The sequence below is a fragment of the Arachis duranensis genome, chromosome 9 (genome assembly GCF_000817695.3).
Source record: "Arachis duranensis cultivar V14167 chromosome 9, aradu.V14167.gnm2.J7QH, whole genome shotgun sequence".
NCBI classification, from domain to species: domain Eukaryota; kingdom Viridiplantae; phylum Streptophyta; class Magnoliopsida; order Fabales; family Fabaceae; genus Arachis; species Arachis duranensis.
In genome coordinates, this window is record NC_029780.3 from 116,757,879 (window position 1) to 116,779,094 (window position 21,216).

General features: G+C 32.7%; 2 protein-coding genes across 2 annotated transcripts; one reads left to right on the forward strand and one right to left on the reverse strand.

Moving 5' to 3' along the window:
• The first annotated feature begins 13,572 nt into the window (after positions 1–13,572).
• LOC107467889 (protein PIGMENT DEFECTIVE 338, chloroplastic) lies at positions 13,573–17,266 on the forward strand. The gene is made up of 8 exons (XM_021131546.2): positions 13,573–14,630; positions 14,866–14,940; positions 15,018–15,095; positions 15,222–15,302; positions 15,427–15,524; positions 15,774–15,899; positions 16,017–16,065; positions 16,178–17,266. The coding sequence occupies exons 1-8, from the start codon at positions 13,680–13,682 to the stop codon at positions 16,334–16,336; spliced, it is 1,617 nt and encodes a 538-aa protein (XP_020987205.1). The 5' UTR covers positions 13,573–13,679; the 3' UTR covers positions 16,337–17,266.
• An 81-nt stretch (positions 17,267–17,347) lies between these two features.
• On the reverse strand, positions 17,348–20,554 carry LOC107467847 (ran-binding protein 1 homolog b). Its single transcript, XM_016087061.2, has 4 exons — positions 20,264–20,554; positions 20,007–20,158; positions 19,745–19,870; positions 17,348–17,965 (listed from the first exon to the last, which is right to left on the reverse strand). Exons 1-4 carry the CDS (start codon positions 20,413–20,415, stop codon positions 17,739–17,741), a joined length of 657 nt encoding a protein of 218 aa, XP_015942547.1. The 5' UTR covers positions 20,416–20,554; the 3' UTR covers positions 17,348–17,738.
• Between the last annotated feature and the right edge of the window lie 662 nt (positions 20,555–21,216).

Below are 21,216 nucleotides of genomic sequence, written 5' to 3' on the forward strand. Positions count from 1 at the left end.
TTAAAAAGAAAATTTGGTACAGGAACCTAAATAAAAAGAAAAAAAAAGTATAGGGACCCAAACTAAAAAAATTTGGTGCAAGAACTCAATTAAAAGGAAAAAAGTATAGGCACCTAATTAAAAATTTTGCAAAACTATAGAGACGAACAGAGTAATTAAATCGTAAAATTATCGCCCGTGAATAAAGGGCACTTAAACGAATGGACCAGCCTGTTTAACCTGTGGACTTAAGCAGGCCGAATTAAACAAGTTAGACTGGTCCGTTTGACAATCTTAAAAATTGTGCATTTAAATATAATTTAATTTTAGTATACTATTAATATAAAATAATTGTGTATCTAATTATATAATGTCATTTCAAAAAAAATAACGGTCTAAATAATTATTCAAAACGATGAATATAATTAAATGATCATATAAAAGTTTTATATTATAAGTGAATTAAAATTAAACTTATTTAAATAAACAGCTAGGTATAATGTTTTTACGTACAATTAATTAATAAACTTTTAATACACTAATTTATTTAAATAGAAAATTATTTGAGAGAGAATATAAATAAAGGTTGGCTTTTTTTAGATAAAGTATAAGAAGACAACACATCCACACGTCAACATAAATAACATCTTAAAAAATTAATTTTAAAAATTAGATTTTAATTAATTAAAAATAATCACGTTTTGAATTTGAATAATTAGGATTAGGTGACGTAATCTCTTCTAAACACACTCTCATATTACGTTCTAATTTCTTCTCATCAGTCAACCCTCCGCCGATTAGACTGCTACATATCCACCTTTGCAGTGCGTCATCGTCGTTGGTGGGAGCTCTCGCACGTCCTTTCCTCCCTGTCATCCACATCGCTGTTGCATGAAAAAGTCGCGCAAGTAACACAATCACGCGCGATCCCTGTGGCGCCGCTGCTACCTCAAGTTCCCCATCTGTCGTGCCACGCAATTTAGAATCTGCACCCCACGACTTTCCATCCATTGTACACAGCCGCTGTCGGGTCTCCTATTCGTGATGCACGATCGACTATGCCACGGCGACTCCTCCACTCGCGACACGAGATCTCAGCGGCTTCATCCCGTGATGCGCCACCACAAAAAGCCACTGCGAGTCCCCCACGGTCCATGCAGCACCATCGAAGACGTCGTTGCCGACCACCCTACGACTCTTCTTCTTCTTCTAGTTTTTTTTCCTGATTTTGGATGATTATTTTAATTAGTTTTGGAATTTTTTTCTAACTTTTGGATGATTCTTTTTACTAGTTTTGGATTATTCTTTTTTCTTTGTTTTGGATTTTTTTCTTAGATTTGAATTTTTTAATAGTTTTATATGTTTCTTTTCTTATGTTGAGTTTGAAAAACTAAATATTAAATTAAGTGATGAACAAATATTATTGGGTTATTTATTTGTATGATTTTGTTGTGTTTGTGTGCAGAAAATAAATTAATTAACACAGGTCCAAGGTGCAAATAATCAAGACCTATCAATAGCAAGCCCACACATACAAACCAATTCCAATTCAGCTATAGCAACAATCTGATCCAAATTGAATGGCTGAACTATGAGGAAGAAAGAAATCAAATAGGCCAAAGAAAATATCCAAGCCCGTTCGATGAATCCACCAAAACTCAACATTCAAAAACTTGAACCCCAAGTTCAATTAATTCGAATTTCATCTTGCTTCCACTGAAAGTCAAACTCTCTTTTTTCTCTTCTCTCTCTCCTATCACATCACTCTTTAAACAAAGAAGAAAGAAAGAATAGAAAAGTTTTGGATTCTCGTACCTTATCCAAATGACAAGAAGATAACCGACACCAAGTGGATCTTTAGAAATAAATTAGGTGACGATGGTAGTGTAATTTAAAATAAGGCTAGATTAGTGGCCTAATGGTACGATCAAGAAGAGGCCATTGAATTTGATGAGTCATTTGCTCCGGTGACTAGAATGGAGGCAATAAGATTGTTGCTTGCTTATGCTGCCCACAAAGGCTTCAAACTTTTTCAAATAGATGTTAAATTTTTAAATGACTTTATTAATAGAGAAGTATACGTACCTCAACCTCCCAGTTTTGAAAACAAAAATTTTTGAAATCATATTTTTAAACTTGTAAAAGCACTTTATGGTTTGAGACAAGCTCCTAGAGTTTGGTATGAAAGGCTTAGTGCCTTCTTGTTGCAAAATAACTTTCAAAGGGTACTATAGATACTACTCTTTTCATTAAAGAATCTAATAATCATTTCTTGCTTGTCCAAGTGTATGTAGATGATATTGTGTTTGGATCGGCAAATGAAACATTGTGTGAAGAATTTGGAAAATTAATGACTAGTGAGTTTGATATGAGCATGATGGAAGAATTCACATTCTTCCTTGGTTCGCAAATTAAACAAACTCCTAGTGGTATTTTTGTATACCAAGGTAAATATGCCAATGAATTGGTGAAGAAATTCGGTTTAGAAAATTCTAAACCCATGAGTACACCAATACTTCCTAATACTAAACTTAACAAGGATGAAAATGGAAAAGATGTTGATGAGACTTGGTATAGAGGTATAATTGGATCACTTATGTATCTAACATAATCTAGGCCGAATATTGTACAAAGTGTGGGTGTGTGTTCTCGTTTTCAATCTCACCCTAAGAAATCACATCTTTCAGCTGTTGAACCGATCATTAGATACATAAAAGGCACATCTGACCTTAGTTTTTGGTATCCTAGAACTAATAATTTTTGTGTAGTTGGGTATTGTAATGCAGATTTTACGGGAGATCCTGTGGATAGAAGAAGTTCTTCAAGGATGTGTTGTTTTTTTGGGCAAATCCTAAATGTTTGGTCAAGTAAAAAGCAAGTTACTGTTGCTTTATCCACTGCTGAGGCCGAATACATTTTAGCTTCCTCATATTGTTCACAATTAATTTGGCTTAAAACTCAGCTTGCCGATTACAAACTGAAAATTAAAAGTATTCCTTTATTTTGTGATAACTTAAGTGCCATAAACATCTCTAAAAATTTCGTATTGCACTCAAGAACAAATTACATTGAGGTGAGATATCACTCTATTAGGGAACATGTGTAAAAGGAAACTATTGATATTCAATTTGTAAAATCGAAAGATCAATTAGTTGATATCTTCACAAAGTTGTTATGTGAAGATAGGTTCTATAAACTGAGAATTGCATTAGGAATAATTGATATTCAATATGTGGAGTAATTGTGCCTAATAAAATTCTAAGTATTTTTTTGTCTCACAGATTGCAGGGAAACAAAATTGAGAAAATGATGACCTCCTTTATAAGGATTGAACAAGGTCCAATAATCTTCTAAGATATGAGTTTGAAATAAAACTCAAAGGGATCTCAAGTAATTTTTCATCACCGTTGGGCCTAAGAGAGATAAGCTTTGTTTAATTAAATGGGCTTCATACTTACCTTAATCATTAAATACTTAAAATTTATTTCTCTTTTCTCTTTCTTCTCCATTTCAAGTTATATCAATTAGAAACCTTTCAAATCCTTTTTGATATGTCATTTCAAAAGTTGCATTTCTTTTGAATTTCAAACCTCTCCTTAAATACCATTTCATTAAAGAATTTTATGTTTTAAAGAGAATTTTTCTTTGTACATTAATGATGGTTTCTTAATCAAGAAAACCTCTCTCTTTTTTACTATCCCACTTTGACATTCTCTCTCCCTTCTACTCTTTCATCCCTTCTTTAATATGAGAAAGAAAATAACAACTAGAAAAAGCACTAGCTCATACATACCTCTTTGCAATCCTCCTCATTCAAAATAACCTCAATTTCATACTCACATATGTATTCACTCTCATTCATCCTCGTCTTAGTCTCATCAAAAGACAGAATTCATGGCAATAAAGACCATTCATCTTTGGGCTTCCTCAACGCATAGGGGAGCCGAATCATCTATGGATAAGGGAGGAAAAGGAAATGGCCTCATGCAAGAAGAAGACCATCCACCATCTCCTCCTCCACATTCCACACCTCATTCCACAGGACGTTCTTCTAATCGTCCTCCAAAAGCATCCAGAAGGCCAATTCTCAAGCCTACCAAGGAACCCCAAACATTGACTCCCTTGAGTACAAAACCAAATTCGATAAACATTCTCACTCTCACTATGATCCTCTCTGATTCTCTTCTTGTATGGATTATGAGTTTCACAAACAAGAGCTTTTAAAACGTTTTCTTTGCTCTACCTTTGTTGTTGACATTGAGGATTTGGCTGAAAAAGAAATTGATTTTAAGGATAACTTCACTCTGTTGAAATAAATTTTTTTTTCAAAATTTGAAAATCAGTTTATTTAAATCTAGTTAGAGAGTTCTATGCTAACTTGTTTTTCCATGAGGGAGAAATCCACTCCTATGTCAAGGGTTGTCAAATTGTTTTGAATAAGGAATCTATTAGTGAGGCTATCGGTTATGAAGATATCGATGTAAGAGCTTACATGTTTGAAAAATGGGATGACCACTTAGGTATCTCTCATCAGAATGCCTTGGCAAGCATTTGTGAAAATTTTTCACTTATGGATGGTATGATTCCCACCCATAAGGCTCTAGGACCTGTTAGAGCCCAGATCATACCAGAGAGTTATAATTTGTGATATTTTGGTGCTGTATGCAATTCTGAATCTAGCTCTCGTTTCTTTTGCTTACCTCATAATTCGACATGTGCTTGACTGTGTTCGAAGTGACAAAAATATCTCTGTCATATGACATGTTTCTAACTTGTATATTCGAATATTTCACAATTGATCTGAGTAATGAGTCAGTTGAGAACAAAGTTTCATCTCTCAAAAGTAGCAGTGCAATAAAACAAACCAAAGGCAAGGGTCCTAAGATCACTAAGGATCATGTCTTGAATAAAAGTGAAGATGAAAGCCTTCCCTCACCTTCAATGGCCGATACTTTTGACTCCTACAAGTACTTAATCTCTGGGGTTATCAAAGATGTCCTTCAAGAGTTTGTGTCTATGACCAAACAAATGGCCCAATTAAGTAAACAATCTCGGAAACTTGCCCTTCAAATTGAAAAATTCCTAATGAAATCTCATGACAGAATTAAGGTACTTTTGAAGCACCTTGATTCACTTGATAAGGATAAGGTAATGTCTGAGAAAGAGGAAGACATATTGGAAACTGAAGAAGAGAAATTTGATGCCTAGTCTTGCCCCTACTGCCATTGGGAGTTTAATATTTTGTTATTTTTGGATTTTTAACTTTGATAACTATTTTCTAGTTTTATTTAAATAATGTTTCATTCGGGATGACTGTAATAATTTTATATGTTTAACTCTGTTTATTATAAGCTTGCTTAGCTTGTTGTTTTGCTCGATTTATTGCTGTGCTTTGCTTGCAGGTTCCCTCCTTAATGACAAAAAGGGAGAGAAAATAAAATGAAAAATAAATATGGGAATGTGGCTGGCTGCCTATGGCTGTCTCTGACTATGGCTGCCTTTGATTAGCTGCCTCTGATTTAACATGTTTTTTTTGAATTTATGAAGTTTTGTGCTGACTCTATTTTGATATCTAAATTTTACGTATCTAAATTTTTAAGGAACTTGTTGAGTTGTTTGGAATAGTTTGCAAATTTCTAGTTGCTTGGAATTTTCAATTTGTTAACAAATTGTTGAAAGCACACATTGAGGGAGAGTTTGGTGATAAAAAAGGGAGTGTCTTATTGATCAAATCATCAAAGGGTAGTTTCTATTTTTAAATCTCTTTCAATACATTTTTGCATAATAATATTTGTCATTAGGGGGAGATTGTTGAGTTTGAAAAATTAAATATTAAATTAAAGTTATGAACAAACATTAATGGATTGTTTGTTTGTATGATTTTGTTGTATTTATGTGCAGAAAATAAATTAATTAACACCGACCCAAGGTGCAAATAATTAAGACTTATCAATAGCAAGCCCACACATACAAACAAATTCCAATTCAGCTATAGCAACAATATGATCTAAATTGAATGGCTAAACCATGAGAAAGAAATCAAATAGGCCCAAAGAAAAGATCCAAACCCATTCGATGAATCCACCAAAACTCACCATTCAAAAACTTAAACCCCCAAGTTCAATTCATTCGAATTCCATATTACTTCTACCGAAATCCAAACTCTCTCTTCTCTCTCCTATCACATCACTCTCTGAACAAAGAAGAAAGAAAGAATAGAAAAGTTATGGGGCAAAGTTTCGGTGAAGAACAAAATTGTGTTACCAAGTTCAAACAAGTTTTAGGGCTACAACAAAAGGGAAGATTGCATCCGCTCAGAGCATCTCAAAAGCTGATTTTTCCATTTGAGCTACACCAACAAATCGTGAAGAAATCTGCCAAGCCTCAAGCACAAATTAAGCAACCATGGAGATAGTAAAGTCAAACAAGCTCAGTGGCAAATTCACGGTCCAAAACTAAACTTGGGACAAAGAAAAGATTTATGGTCAAGATCAAAGAAGTTTGAAGAAAAAGGATGAAAGAGAAGGTATGTTGCATATCAAAGATTCCGCTTTCTCTCTCTGTTCTGATGACGCCGCTGCAAAGTCTGATTCTGGAGAAGAAGACTGCAAAGGGGTTGAATTTGCCTCGACCTTGGAAGCTTCACTCTTCTATAATAAGGGTGAACGACCAAGGGTTGAAGGCAAGGAGAGTAGAAGAGAGAACTTGATTCAGTTCTCATAACTACCTAAACTGTTCTAAGTTCTTCTCTTTCATGGTTACCATTTAGTAGTTCTTTTTCTCAATTTAGTCTGTCTGAGTCCCATTAAAAAAAGACAAACATGGTGATGTTTGTAAGAAAAAGTCCATGAGTGAGAAAAGGCAGTGAGCTAGACTTGAAAAAAAAAACCATAGTTATTTCAGAAATTCTTTGTATGTATTGATGTTTTGTGTCATGATCTTGTGGAATTGCCTTACAAGTTGGGTTAGCACTTTACTGTTGAAAGGTAGGTTGAGTCATAGTCAAATTTAGATTGGGTTAGAATATCGATTTTCCCCAGATAGGATTGGGTAGATCCTAGGGAGAATTGGTGATTGTAATCTATTGAAAGATAGTGAAATTTCGTTACAGTTGTGATGGAGACTAGATGTAGGTCATATTGCACTGAGTAGCTGAATCAGGATACATCTGTGTGCAATTATCTGTTCTCTTCTCTATCTCTATTTTTGTAATTTAGGAGACAAAAAGAAAAGTATCTCCTACCAAGTTAAGAGATTAAACCAAAATTATCTCCTGTATTTTTATGATAGACAGAAAACAAAAACAAAAATATCTCCTCAAGTTCTCTTGGTGAAACTAAGTTAAAAGTCAACAGAAAAGGAAGCTAAGATTCAATCTCCCTTCTCTTAGTCACTAATAACCATCATCTTAGTCTTTGGAATATTCTTTTTTTAATATTTATTTAAATGTGTCATTTTGTTAGGTTTTAAAATTTTTAAAACTAATAAATATCTTTTTTTATTAAGTTTTGGATGTTTTTTCTTACGTTTTTTTATGTTTTGAAATTTAAAATGATTTTCAATTTTTAAAATAATTTTAAATTTTTAATATAGTTTTAGATGTTTTTTTAGATTTTGGATTTTTTTTTCGTTACGATTTGCGAGTGAGAAAAGACACAATAATCAGAGACGATGTGTGTCGCGACGGAAAAATTGGAGGTAGTTGGTGGAATTATGAGAAAAGGAATTAGGATTTATTATGTGGATGTGGAAAAAAAAATTAGAATTTGTATGGTAAATAGTGAAAGATAAAAGATAAATTAAAATAAAAAGAGATAAATGAATTAAATATTTTTTCATGTTTAGAATGCAACCCAATAAAATATTAGCTAGTGTTTTTCGCGCTCCTGTTTATTGCCTAACGGGAAATTTTTTTTTTCTTTTAGTTTTTTCATTCCATGGTGCATGCATATATTTGAGACACTTGGAACTTGGGAGTCCACCATTTATTAGGGAAAAAAGTCAAAGACATATCTACGTGGCTTCCAAATATTGTTCTACATGTCCTATCTTTCACTTACATAATAATGTTTAGGAAAGTTTTCACCTGTTCCATTCCACTTTATTGGAACTAAGCTATACTAAATTTAATCATCGTCCATTTTATGAATAAAATAAATGAAAAGATCAGATTTGGTGGATATAAATCTTTGTGTGCATAACACAATATAGATCAGGGTGGAATCAGACTGATTGATCCATTTACCCATTGACTGACCATAATAAAGTCTAGCTTGTCCTAATGAGTTTTTAAGCCAGCCGTGACATTAACGTGAGTCGATCGCGGACGGTATTGTTTGTTTAGGCTAGTGGAATTAGATGGGCCACATTCTGGACCCTTTTTTTTATTATTATAAAATATAAAAAAATATTAACCACTGTTATTTTTTAAAAATCGAATAAATAATTTAATCATATGAGTATAATAATACGAATACATACAATTTTGTAAATCCTTAATTTAAATTATATCTATTTATATTTTAAATTACAAACTAATACAAATTTTATAATTTAAAAATTTAATTATTTAAATAAAATTAAATTAATTAAAATTTATAAAAATATATTAATACAATTTAAATCGTATTAAAACGTACACAAGTTTGTTGAGTTTATAAACAAATTTTACGTAAATAAATAAATTTAGTCGATGTGATAGGTGAATTTTGTGTAAACTTTATGAAAACACAGTAAAAGAAATTAAATTTTAAAAAATAACATATTTTTTTGAGAATTAAATTTTTTTATATTTTATAATAGAAATAAAAAATCTGATTAATATATTTTAGATAATTTTTTTTGTGTAATTCGAATTGTATCCCTTATAATTCGAATGAGTGTAATTCGAACTACCCTGTTCAATCTGCATGCATAATTCGAATCAGGTAGATTCGAATTACGTACGAATTTTGGCTGCATATTTCGAATTGATCAACTTCGAATCACTGTTGCTTTGTAATTCGAATTAGTTTGATTCGAATTACATAAAAATACGCTTATAGTTGATCCATGTTACATTTTTTGCTTTGGTTGAATCATGTAATTTCTCCTCTATTCTGGTTTAATAGTGTGATTTGTCCTTATTATTTAAAAAACTATCTTCCTCACTTGCCATTGTAAAATACTTCTCTTCAACAGTTTGAATCTTACTCATATATATAGAAAGTAACAAGGTTTTATGATTAAAGTTCTCTCTTCATAAATCGTGCTTAGTTACCACGGTTTATGCTCATCTTGATCACTTTATAAACCAAGCTTATCTGTCACAGTTTATGTGTAAAAAGTAAAACGTAGTAATACATAATAATGAATCAGGACACCCAAGTAAAGGAATTGCAATTGTTGCATTTGAGTAAAGATTTTTCTCAATCATTTTATTTTATTTAAGTAAATTGCTAAATTTATTAAATATTAAATAAAATAAAAAATTATTATTTACAATATAAATTAAATAAAAAATATAAATAAATAAATTCATCATTTTTTAAGAAAATCTTTACATATATTTATTCACCGTATAAGATATACAATGCAGAGATAGAGACAAATTCTAATGAGACAGTAGCGCAAGAGAGGAAATTATATGTTATGTATGTGCTATTTTTGAGCAATCAAGTAAGAGTTGTTGAGGAGAAGAGGAGAATATAGGAATGAAAAAAGGACAGGAAGTGACTATTAAAAATGACCAATATTATTCGATGAAACAATGTTTTGAATTATCACACTATTAAAGAGAACAGAAATATTTTCATGGCGGATATGGCGTAGAATTCTTACACAGGAAGTTGGGTTCTTATATATAGATATAGAAAAGAAAATGTTAAGTCAACGTGACATTTGTTTAACTTCGTAGAATAACTACATATATTGTGTTAGATCTTAGTGGCAGGGTAAAATGAAAAGAAAGAATTGGGCACCTCATTATAAAGAAAGAATCGGACATGAAACTCATATATATTTTTTTAATTTATTAGATATTAAATAAAATAAAAAATTACTATCGGTATAAAATAAATAAAAATGTCTAAGTATTACATCAAGAAAAAATATTATTACGACAGAAATTAAAATTACAAATCAATTAAAGGGACTATGCCAATTTAAGTATGGTGAAAAATAGAAAAAAATCAGAATCTAAATTTATTAGATATTAAATAAAATAAAATATTATTAATTACATTATAAATAAAATAAAAAATATTCAATACTTTTAGAATTAAAGTAATTAACATCTTAAAAATAAATAAATAAATATTCATATACAAAATTTAATAATTATAAAAATTGGTTAGAGAATAACTGAAAACTTTTGAAAAATAATAATAGGAATAAATTAAAAAGATAAGATTGAAGACCAAATTTATATATTCTTTTTATATATTGTTATAAATATACATGAGATATGTATGTACATTTTTTTATTTGAGGTTTTCATGTAACATTTAAATTTATTTAGTTTATTAATATTATACCCTTTTTTATAGTAGGCCTTTGTACCCAGTTGAATCATGTATATAGATGTTCAAATCCTAAAAATTTTAATAGTAGAGACAAAAAATTAATATTCTATCACTTGAACACTACTCACTGTTTCAAACATACAAAGCCAGTTCATAATAATCCAATGCCATTCAGTTCATCGGCTTAGAGCTGTTTATAGCCAAATACAACTATGCTTGTCCTCTTCTTCACTGCCCTTTTGGTATTTTGCCTTCTTAGCTTATGGATGAATTTGGAATTATACTATATAAAATACGACAAATAAATTACTTGCAACCGTTATATTACTGGTATAGCTTTGTTCCACTATAATATATTGGAACATGTGAAAACCTTTCGTAAATACGAGTATTAACTAGCATTGCGAAATATTTGACCTTGTAAAAATATATACTACAATATATAATGTACGGCTAACATCAATACATGAATATAAAATAATCTTGACTTTGGTGCACAGATAATATAATGTTCACTTGATGGTAAAAAAAAATATAGGTAATCAATAATATTTTTGAATAATGTATGAATGATGTGAATTAATAAAGTTAAAAGAGTAAATTTAAATTAGTAGCATTAAATTGAAATGTAATATATTTTATTTAATTAGTAATTGTTCATATTGTTCAAGATAATTATTGTTTACCTAACACTCTCCGTAATAAACTTCACCCTTAGCATACCTTCACCCTTAGCTTAGATACATTAATAATTCATACATTATTATTCATACGTGATGCAATCTTTTTAGTTTTTTTCATCTGAAAGCATGCAGCAATGTTTTAATCTTGATTGAGTAGAGTTTGCCTTTTCTATACATAAGTGGTACAAAAAGACAAAAGGATCATTTTGTATTAAGATTCGTTGTATACACAAAACCTTATACATTATTAATTGGTATGTAGTTCGCGTATTCCCGAACATAACAACGAATAATGTTACGTTGAATATCCACAAAAGACGTTGCATATGCTTTCTTTGTTGACAAATGGCACAGGTCATATCATAGCTACTAAAAAATGTTGATGAATTTTTTTATTTGAAATAAAAAAAGGTTATGATAAAGTTTATTTGTGTTTGGATACGACTCCACATTGGCATTGGTTTAAAATATTATGATTTAGCTAGTTATGTTTCCTTTCTATAAATTAAACAAACTTAATAATGTAAATTCATACCAAGTGTCACAAAGAGATGCAGAGCTTAATTTTGACATCAGAGATCACAAAGCTCATAGACATTATCATGTGACAAAGTCAACGGTTTCAATTGTTTTTTGCACCAATCAAGGGGTTATTTGTTCTTGTGAGTTGGGAAGGAAAATTATTGATTTTTAGGGTACTACGTCATCTGATTTAGTCTAATGTAATAATACTAGCAAGTGAAACAAATAATTTTTCATAAATTAGTTTGTAATTACAATTAGTAGACAATAACACTTTTAATTACAATAGAGAGGTGTTTGATATACATAAATATAAATTTGACTCCAATCCATTATGCACATTTCCTTTATAGTAAATATTATTTTAACACTAATATTTTTTTAACAACTAAGATATATTCTTTTTCTTTTGTTAATTCAAAAATCCTAAATATTACAATTAATTGATAATACCTATATTTTTATATGACTGTTAAAAATATTAAGTATACAAATAGTGTTTTTTTTTTCCAGATGAATTGGACAATTTTTATCTTTAAACATTACATCATAAAATTCATCTATATTACACATTCACAATACAATACTTAAGAGAGTTATTACTTAAAATAGTCTCTAAATTTGCAGTCGAGTCTTAATGTCGTCTCTAAATTTAAAATTGTCCCAAATTTGTTCCTCAACTTAACAACAACGTCCTTGAGATACTTTTCGGTAACGAAATAATAACGTGATTGGACGAAAGTTACGCTGTACTGATAAAACGTCGCCATTTTATTTTTAGTGTCTAAATAGAACATAAACGATCGACGTCTTTTAGGGTATTTTGAGAAGTTTTAACTCTAAATATGTTAAAACCTCTCCAAAAACCCTAAACGATGTCGCTTATGTTTTATTTGGGCACAAACAAAATAAAATAATGATGTTTTACCAGTCTAATATAGTTTTCAATGTCGCCTCCATCCAATCACATTATTATTTCGTCACCAAAAAATATCTTAAGGTCGATCGTTTTAAGTTGAAGGACAAATTTATTTAAGACAATTTTAATTTCACATTAAACTGGACTGCAAATTTAAAAACCACTTTGACTAAGGGTTTTCTTTTATTATTTGGTTATAATTCCGGCTGGTGATTGTATTATTAGAGAATATAGTAAGTCAGGCCCAATATTGCCTAAAATATTGGGCCACTTAAGCATCTCACTTGATATTGGAGAATATTTGGAGACTTTGGCCAACAAGCAAACTGAAGCTTTCCAAATCCTTTAAGATTCTTGACCAAAAAAAAATCCTTTATTTTAATATACCAAACGAATAAAGAAAAGAAACAACTTAAGACCATGCTATTGGATCCGACCCTTCACTACCCTGCCAGGCTGCCACCAACCTCCAAAAAAAAGAAAAAGAAAATTAACTCTTTCATTTGTAATGTCCCAAAAATTTATACAAAGAAAAAAGTCCCAAAAACAAAAAACCTTTCATTTGTATATTTCATATTTTATTTTCAGCCATGGAGTGTGTGTATGTGTGTTTCTTTAGTCATCACACATGATAAGGAGAGCAAGTAGAATAGTAGATAGAATTAATAAATTTGGCACCTTACACTTTTTTTTTTGTTAATAAACAAGATTTCTTTCGGACAAAAAAAAAAAAGATTTCTTTTTCTATTTTTTGTGTACAAATTTTTAAGTTTAATTACAGTATAGCACAAACTTATGAAAAAAAATTTCATAAAATTATCAGTCTTAAAACTAAGAATATTTTTTGCACAAATAGCTGAATATTTCTTGGTGCATGCATATAAGGCGATGAATGATAGACATCATCCATAAGGTTAAATTTTATAATTTAACTAAAAACAGTTAAAAAAAATAAAAAACAGAGAACACAAAATCAGAGGGGCATAGACACAAGAAACCTCAAATGGATAACACAAATAAAAATCAGTTTCGCTATGTCTTCTGTCTGAAAGAAAAAACCAAAGGTGGAAGAAGATGCACTTGTTTCTTCATCCTTGCAAGTCCCTCTGTTGTTCAATTCCATTTAAGGATATCACTCTTTTCACATTCAATAAGAAGAAGCAGCCACATACCAACAACCCCACAAAGCAACCATTCTCAACGCCACAAAAGTTTGGTTCTTTTACCAATACTATAGTGCTTTCAAATTCTCTTGTCTCCGTTGTTTCTAATAAAGGTTCAATTTTGGGCCCTGCCCACTTCACATTTTGCTCTAAAAATGAAGGCTTTAATGGCTTCTCCAGTGATTTGTCTCCAGAGGCTGTTGATGATGATGGAACCCAAGAGCTTGAAAAGCTTGAGTTGCTGAACAAGCCTTCTCCTTTGCCTGTCACAGAAGAGTCTTCTACTTCTGATTCTGAAATGGAGAAGGAGCAGGAGCAAGAGGTGCCTTCCAAGGAGGATGCATTGGCACCGTTTTTGAAGTTTTTCAAAGGAAGTGATGGGGATGATGAAGATGATGCTTTCGAGGGATTGGAAATTTCTGAGGAAAAAGATGATTTTGGTGGTGAGGAAGAGGAAGGAGAAGAAGATAAGAAGTTGAATGTTGAGTACTATGACCCAAAACCTGGGGATTTTGTGGTTGGTGTTGTTGTTTCAGGGAATGAGAACAAGCTTGATGTGAATATTGGTGCAGATTTGCTTGGTACAATGTTGACAAAGGAAGTGCTTCCATTGTATAACAAAGAAATGGATAACTTGTTATGTGATATGGAAAAGGATGCTGAGGGTTTTATGGTAAATGGGAAGATTGGAATTGTGAAGAATGATGATGCAATGAATGCAGTTGTTCCAGTTCCTGGAAGGCCTGTTGTGGAGACTGGAACCATTTTGTTTGCTGAGGTTTTAGGTAGAACACTTAGTGATAGGCCATTGCTTTCGACCCGAAGGCTCTTTCGCCGCATAGCTTGGCATCGAGTTAGGCAGGTTTTTCTCTTCTCTAATTCCTCTTTTCCAAGTTCCATGTGTAGATTATGTGAGTTGGGTTCAATTGTTCTCATTACTACTTTGCTTGAAGATTTGATTATTTATATGAATAGGAGGCAAATGATCAATCACATTTATAGTTAGTAAGGAAATAATTGACAAAATTGGAAAGTTTTGAATGATGTCTTATTCTGCTGCTGAGATGTAAATATTCCATTGTCAATGTTTTGAGCAGATAAAACAGCTCAATGAACCTATAGAGGTTAGAATCACAGAATGGAATACTGGCGGCCTGCTAACAAGGATCGAGGTTCGTGCCATTGACTGTAATAGCTATGTTCATGTATCGGTTTGATAGATGTTTACTCCTTGAATATGGCTGTGCAGGGTTTGCGAGCTTTCATTCCGAAGGCTGAGCTTATGAAAAGAGTAAATAACTTTGAAAAGAATCTGCAATCCATAAATGTGTTTACTTTCTTGTTCTCCAGGTGGTCTGAAACTTTTTAAATACATTTGATGCTTCTGTCTTCAACCATTCTTATTCTTTCTCTAGTCCTACTTCTTACAGCTATTTGATTAATAATGATGTAGGTGGGACGCCATTTTTTTGTACAAATCACTCGAATAGACGAATCTAAGAACAATTTGTTACTTAGTGAGAAGGCAGCTTGGGTCAGTATTCTCATCTACATTTGTATTCTTCTTTCTTGATGCTATATTCCAATGCTTCATGGTGTGAGCTTTTCTATCATGTATTTGTTTTTTGAAATTCCTGCTATGTAATGTGATGTTGCAGGAAAAGCTATATCTTCAAGAGGGAACACTTCTTGATGGGACTGTGAAAAAGATCTATCCCTTTGGAGCACAAGTTAGAATAGGAGAAAGTAACAGAAGGTCAGTTAAATCTTGAGTGCACTTTTTCCATTTTACAACTTTAAACTTTCATTACATTTTACAAAATTTGATAATAGCCATTGCACTGTAATGGAGAAAAATAACAAAACAAAGCATATTTTATCTGAAGGATAGATTTGAAATTCGAAAACATCATGTTACAATTGTTAGCACACTTTAGCCCTGCTTTGAACCATGGATATGCATGACCTCACATTTTAAAATGTACTTCTTTGAGTAATCTTTCAGTGGGTTGCTGCATATTTCAAATATCAGTCAAGCTGAAGTTACCTCTGTCAGTGATGTACTTTCTGTCGACGAGAACGTTAGAGTTCTAGTGGTGAAGTCGATGTTTCCTGGAAAAATTTCTGTGAGGTAATAAATTGCTGACTGAAACTTGAAAACTGCTCACAATGCAAAACAACAAATCAGCATATAAAGGAGAAAGTAAGGACATTCTTTTTTAAACTTTTTATATTTTTTGCAATGCAGCATTGCAGAACTTGAAAGTGAACCTGGCCTTTTTCTATCAGACAAAGAGGTACTTATTTATTTGCTACTCTATTAAACTTAATTTGTTGTCTAAGTTGGATTGATCTTGATTGGTGCTTTTATTTATTTATTTATTTGCTTATTGGCCATAAAATACAAAGAGAGTATATAAGGAGGCTGATATGATGGCGAAGAAATACAAGCAAAAGCTACCATCTGTTCCTATCAGTCAACAGTTAGAGCCCCTTGCAGCCGTTCCCTTGCCTTTTGAGAACGAATCGCTTTATGCGAACTGGAAATGGTTCAAGTTTGAAAAATAATGGTTTCACACAAGACAGGCATGGAATGATTCACTAAGAGAAGCTCAACTGAGAGAACTTGACAGTGCATGGATCACTCAGTTCCAAGAGGGGCGTGCCATTTTGGAAGGAAACCATCAAGAGCCTCCAGTGGAAATTGGATGAAGTCATTGTTGTGACTTCTGATGAATTCTTTGCATGAAGAGAACAAGCCATGCCCAAGAATGTGGTGCAATGGATCAAAGCGTAACTCGGTTCCATTCTTTTTTTACCCCTCAACTTTCTCTTGATACCAAAAAAACATACATCTGTTCTTTTTACATCAAATTTTCTTAATTTTTTGCCCTGGTTTGTAGCCTAGCCAATTTGTACTCATGTAGGTAAACATAGATCATAAAATCACGTGTCAAGCACAATTGTTGAGAGTTTGAAATCATTTTAATAAAAAAATTTTAAAATCATCATATTATGTATCATGTGTTAATACATTGTTAAATGATGATGCTGATGTAAAAAGTTTACCCTGAGAAAGATCCGGATAAATTCAAATTATAATGGCATTCTACGTATCTTTGCGCATCTGTCCCTTTTTCAAGGGTTTGGACAGCTACGGTTACCAGTTAAGTTCCCTCTGATTGATTCATCGACGTTTCCCTGGTGACCTGACTATTTGCTCAGAGTGATTTAATGCTACGATGTATTAGGGAACGCTATTGAATTCATCATGTCCCAAATCCTTACAAAATACTCCCGAGCTCCACTCAGATCGGTTTCCGAGCTAGACAGATTAAGCGACAAAAAAATTTCACCAATGCAGAAAATAATATTTGAATTTTCGAAACAAATTAGAACGATACCTATGAATTATATTTGTCGAATTGCTATTTTGTGTTAATAATACTTGCTAGGAAAAATTCACCAATACAAGGAAACGACAATATTATTGTATTTGGTTAATAACAAAAATAATAATAGTCCATTTTCCCCTTCACATCAGTAGGCTTACAGAGGATTAAAAAGAGTAGAAGCAAATGCAGGCAAAACTAAGTTGTAGCTTTGAAACTTTAAAATTTCTTGAAAACAAACAATTTGTATCCAAAACCTTTGTTTATAACTTTGTTTCTCGACTGCTCCCTACAGAGTGCCGGACCATGACCAAGATAACTCGTTACTCGAATAAATATATAGAATGAAAGGAACACTCAAAACTCCCAGACCCAGAATGCTCAAGCCTTAGAATTCAAACCCAACTCTAACTTAAGCTTGATGACAAGAAGACTCAAAGGAGGACACAAACACCTCAATTAATTGCATGGCTCTGACACAATTCCATGACTAACGAGTATGACACTATCCCAAGATGTGATGGCAAACACAACCTTGTCATATTAACCATGTACTGTAAAATGTGAATGAATAATACTCAAGCTGATGAAGCAGGCTCTTCACCTTCCTTCTCTGCATCTGCCTTAGTTTCCTGTTTTGTTTTGGATTCTTTTTCCTCAGACTTCTCGTCTTTCTTCTCTGCATCTGTCTTCTCTTCAACACTCAATTTCTCAAGAAGACCAGCTGCTGCGGATCCTTCTTCTCCTTCCTCTTTCTTCTGGGACTCTGCAACTTCTTGGAATGTTTCCATGAAGCTTTTGCAATCTAATCCGAAGAGAAAACAAGAGTAAATATACACAGTAAAACTATGATGAGAATGACAACATTAAGCTTTTTGTCCAGCAGTGAATACATAAAGCTGAATTTGGAAAGGGCATGAGTGCCCTGTAATAATAATAATAATAATAATAATGGTAGTATTGTGTCCATGACAGCACCATGGCAAAATGGCATGACAGAATTTGGGCCTGCCGCCATCTGGGTAACACTGCAATGCAATAATGACGGTGGACACAATGGTGGCAACGCCATGGTGGTCCATGACATGAATGGCGGGGCTGGGTGAACCATTTTTTACATTTGAGGATTGTTTTGTCATTCAGAAAACTCTAGAAGTTAACATTAGTAAGGTCACATTCTCATACCCCAATTTCAGCCTCTTGCGCCATAACCAACCCAAAAATATCTTCCCTATGTCATTCTCCCTCCCTCTTTGATGCTGGAAGAACCACTGACAGCATCACCGCCACATGACACTGGCGGTTGGCCCTACAACTATTACTCCTCCTCTCTTCCTTCTCTGTTGTTCTCTCTGCTGCTCAAGTAAGAAACCTCTCTTCTATCCTTATTACAATGTACATAGGTCACTATGTCAACTTTAAAGCATAATGAGACAATGTCTTTAATCTTTCTTTTTTATTTTTAGTATTTGACTATACCATCATTGGCATTCAAACTCTGCCTTTTTTTTGTGTTTATGACTTAAAGTTGTATGAAATTGCTGAATTAATTATATGTTTTATGGGTAGAAAGTTGCTTATATTGATTAGATTTTATAATCTATTACATGTGCAGTTTTTCTTCATTTTTGTTGTGCATATGCATGTATTTTCAGTCCATCCACCATTTTCCGAAACGCATACGCCATAACCCTATGGCAGATTTTTGGTGCTCTGCCATGAGCCGCTATCCACAATAAAAAAAACTATGCTTCCAACATTTATTGAATATAGTCATCAGATACTTTGTTCTCATTTGATAGAAGATAATTTCATTAGCAAGAAAAGAATGGCATAATGGACAACAGAGGGGGATTAGATATCCTCATATACATACAAAAAGATATAGTCATCAAATACACAGAAGCCTGTTAGATAACTTTTTGTGTTATAATTAATCACATATGTAGATAACTTCACCACATCAAGACAACACACAACTAGCAAGCTAATAATAAATGATATAGTTAAGTGCATAAAGAAGCCGTCAAAATAACAGTAAGTTCGTCTCTAATAATTGTTGCAAACAAAACACAATGGAAGTACAGTTAAGTGAGAAATGTCTCCTAAGGCCGGCCCTAATTAACTATAATGCTTAAAAAGTTCCCAGGAAATGTGACGACAGACTCCGGTTCAAACTGCTCAATTCACTCCAAATTCATAAGAAAATTTTAATGCAAGTGATTTAGCAAACTTTAACCAACAAACATAGGAAAAGACACACAAATACGCTAGTATCTCAGAGTATCAAAGAACACTGGGTGCAAAACAGAATACGCTGTGCTTGGTTGGTTTAAAGTTCAAACTACGAATAAAATGAGCAGACTCAACGAACCGATTAAATGTACCAAGGCACAAGATGAACATCACAGATCATTGATCAACATAAAACAGAAATCAGTACATTCATGAATAGCAGCCAAGTGGTGACAGACTTTGTCAAACACAATCACAATTTAATCTAATCAACTACAAAAAGGCATTAAAAAAAAGAGTTAAAAACATCCAAGCAAGATTATCCAAAAAGGAAAAAGGACATGCTCACTTTCAACTGAAGGGAATCGGATGCAGAAGAGCTCATCCTTGAGTTCACCGTCAGCAAAGTCCCTTGCATGCCAGACGCAAGATTTATCGTTCCCAGCATGCTCTTGCACGGACATAGTAGCTAAAACTGCAACAATCAAACGGCAAAGATGATGACAAAAAAAAGGGAAAAAAAACTCAACCTAAAAAAGGAGAAATGAAAAAACAAGATCAAATAAAATCAAAGCAATGAAAAGAAGATGCAAATGAAAGGAATCACATACTGAGATGATTGGCGCAGATCTTGAGGGTTTTGGATTGCCTCATGAGAAGCCTAACCTTGCCAGTAGCCTTGTGCTTCAGGAACTTGACGGTACCTGCGCCTCGCTCCTTCCACTGATTCCCATCCTTGTCGAATCGGTAAAGCTTCGATTTCCTACAATCAATTGGAGTAAAAGCACAGATTTATTGTAATATTCAAAAAAGAAAAAAACGATGATCGAAGAAGAGAAGACTCAAAAAAGCGTGAGTTAGGGATTACAGATCGAGGATGACATCTTCGTCCTCTTCGCCGGTAGTGACAGCAACCTCCTCGAGCTTGACGATAGGAGCAACCTGAGCTCCGGTGTCTTCGTCATCGGCGGGAGCGGGTGCTTCATCCTCCTCCCGGTGTTCGGGATCGGCGCTCGACATGTTTTAGAGAGAGAGAGAGAGCGGGGGAGTTTAGGGTTTGCGCAGTGCAAGTGCGTGAGGGAGTGAGGTGTTGGGGCAGTTAGGCTAATGGCACACTAATCGAGCTGTGTTGTGTTGTCAGTACTCACTACTCAGTAGTGTCTAGTGTGTATTATTGATTGGGCTTCTCTTTTTCTTTCTATCTCACAGCGAAAAAGTGCCAATTCATCATGTGGTCGTGGGCTCCATGCGTCTTAAAATACTGAAATTTGTGGGATCAATTTCTTTATCCCTTTAAAATAAGTGGATCATAACATAAATTTATTTATTTTTTGTCAGCATATAACATAAACTATGTGTTATGTATTTTAAGGAAATATTTTAAATTAAAAATATTTTAAAAAATACTAAAAGTTATTAATTTTTTGTATTTTAAATATATTAAATTAAAAAAATTATTATACTCTTAAAATTTATTTTTAAAAAACAAAATAGATAAATCTTTATCTTAAAAATAAACAGAAATTATTATTGTTATGGAGAAGTCTAGGAAAATTTGTTAAAATATGGCCAGCACTTAGCTAGCAAAAAAAAAGAGTGATTCTTTACTATTAGATGAAATTTTACACCATTAAATACACTATTGATGACTAATTGATGGCTACAACTCACAAAATTTGATATCCCCTTAGCACTCCTCTATTGTTATTGTATGCAGGAAAATCAAATTTGTTTTTATCTATTTAATTATTTTTGGCCCAACCGTCAGATATTCAGATTGAGAAGCCAGCCATCTGTGTACTCATAATGTTTTTTTTTTTT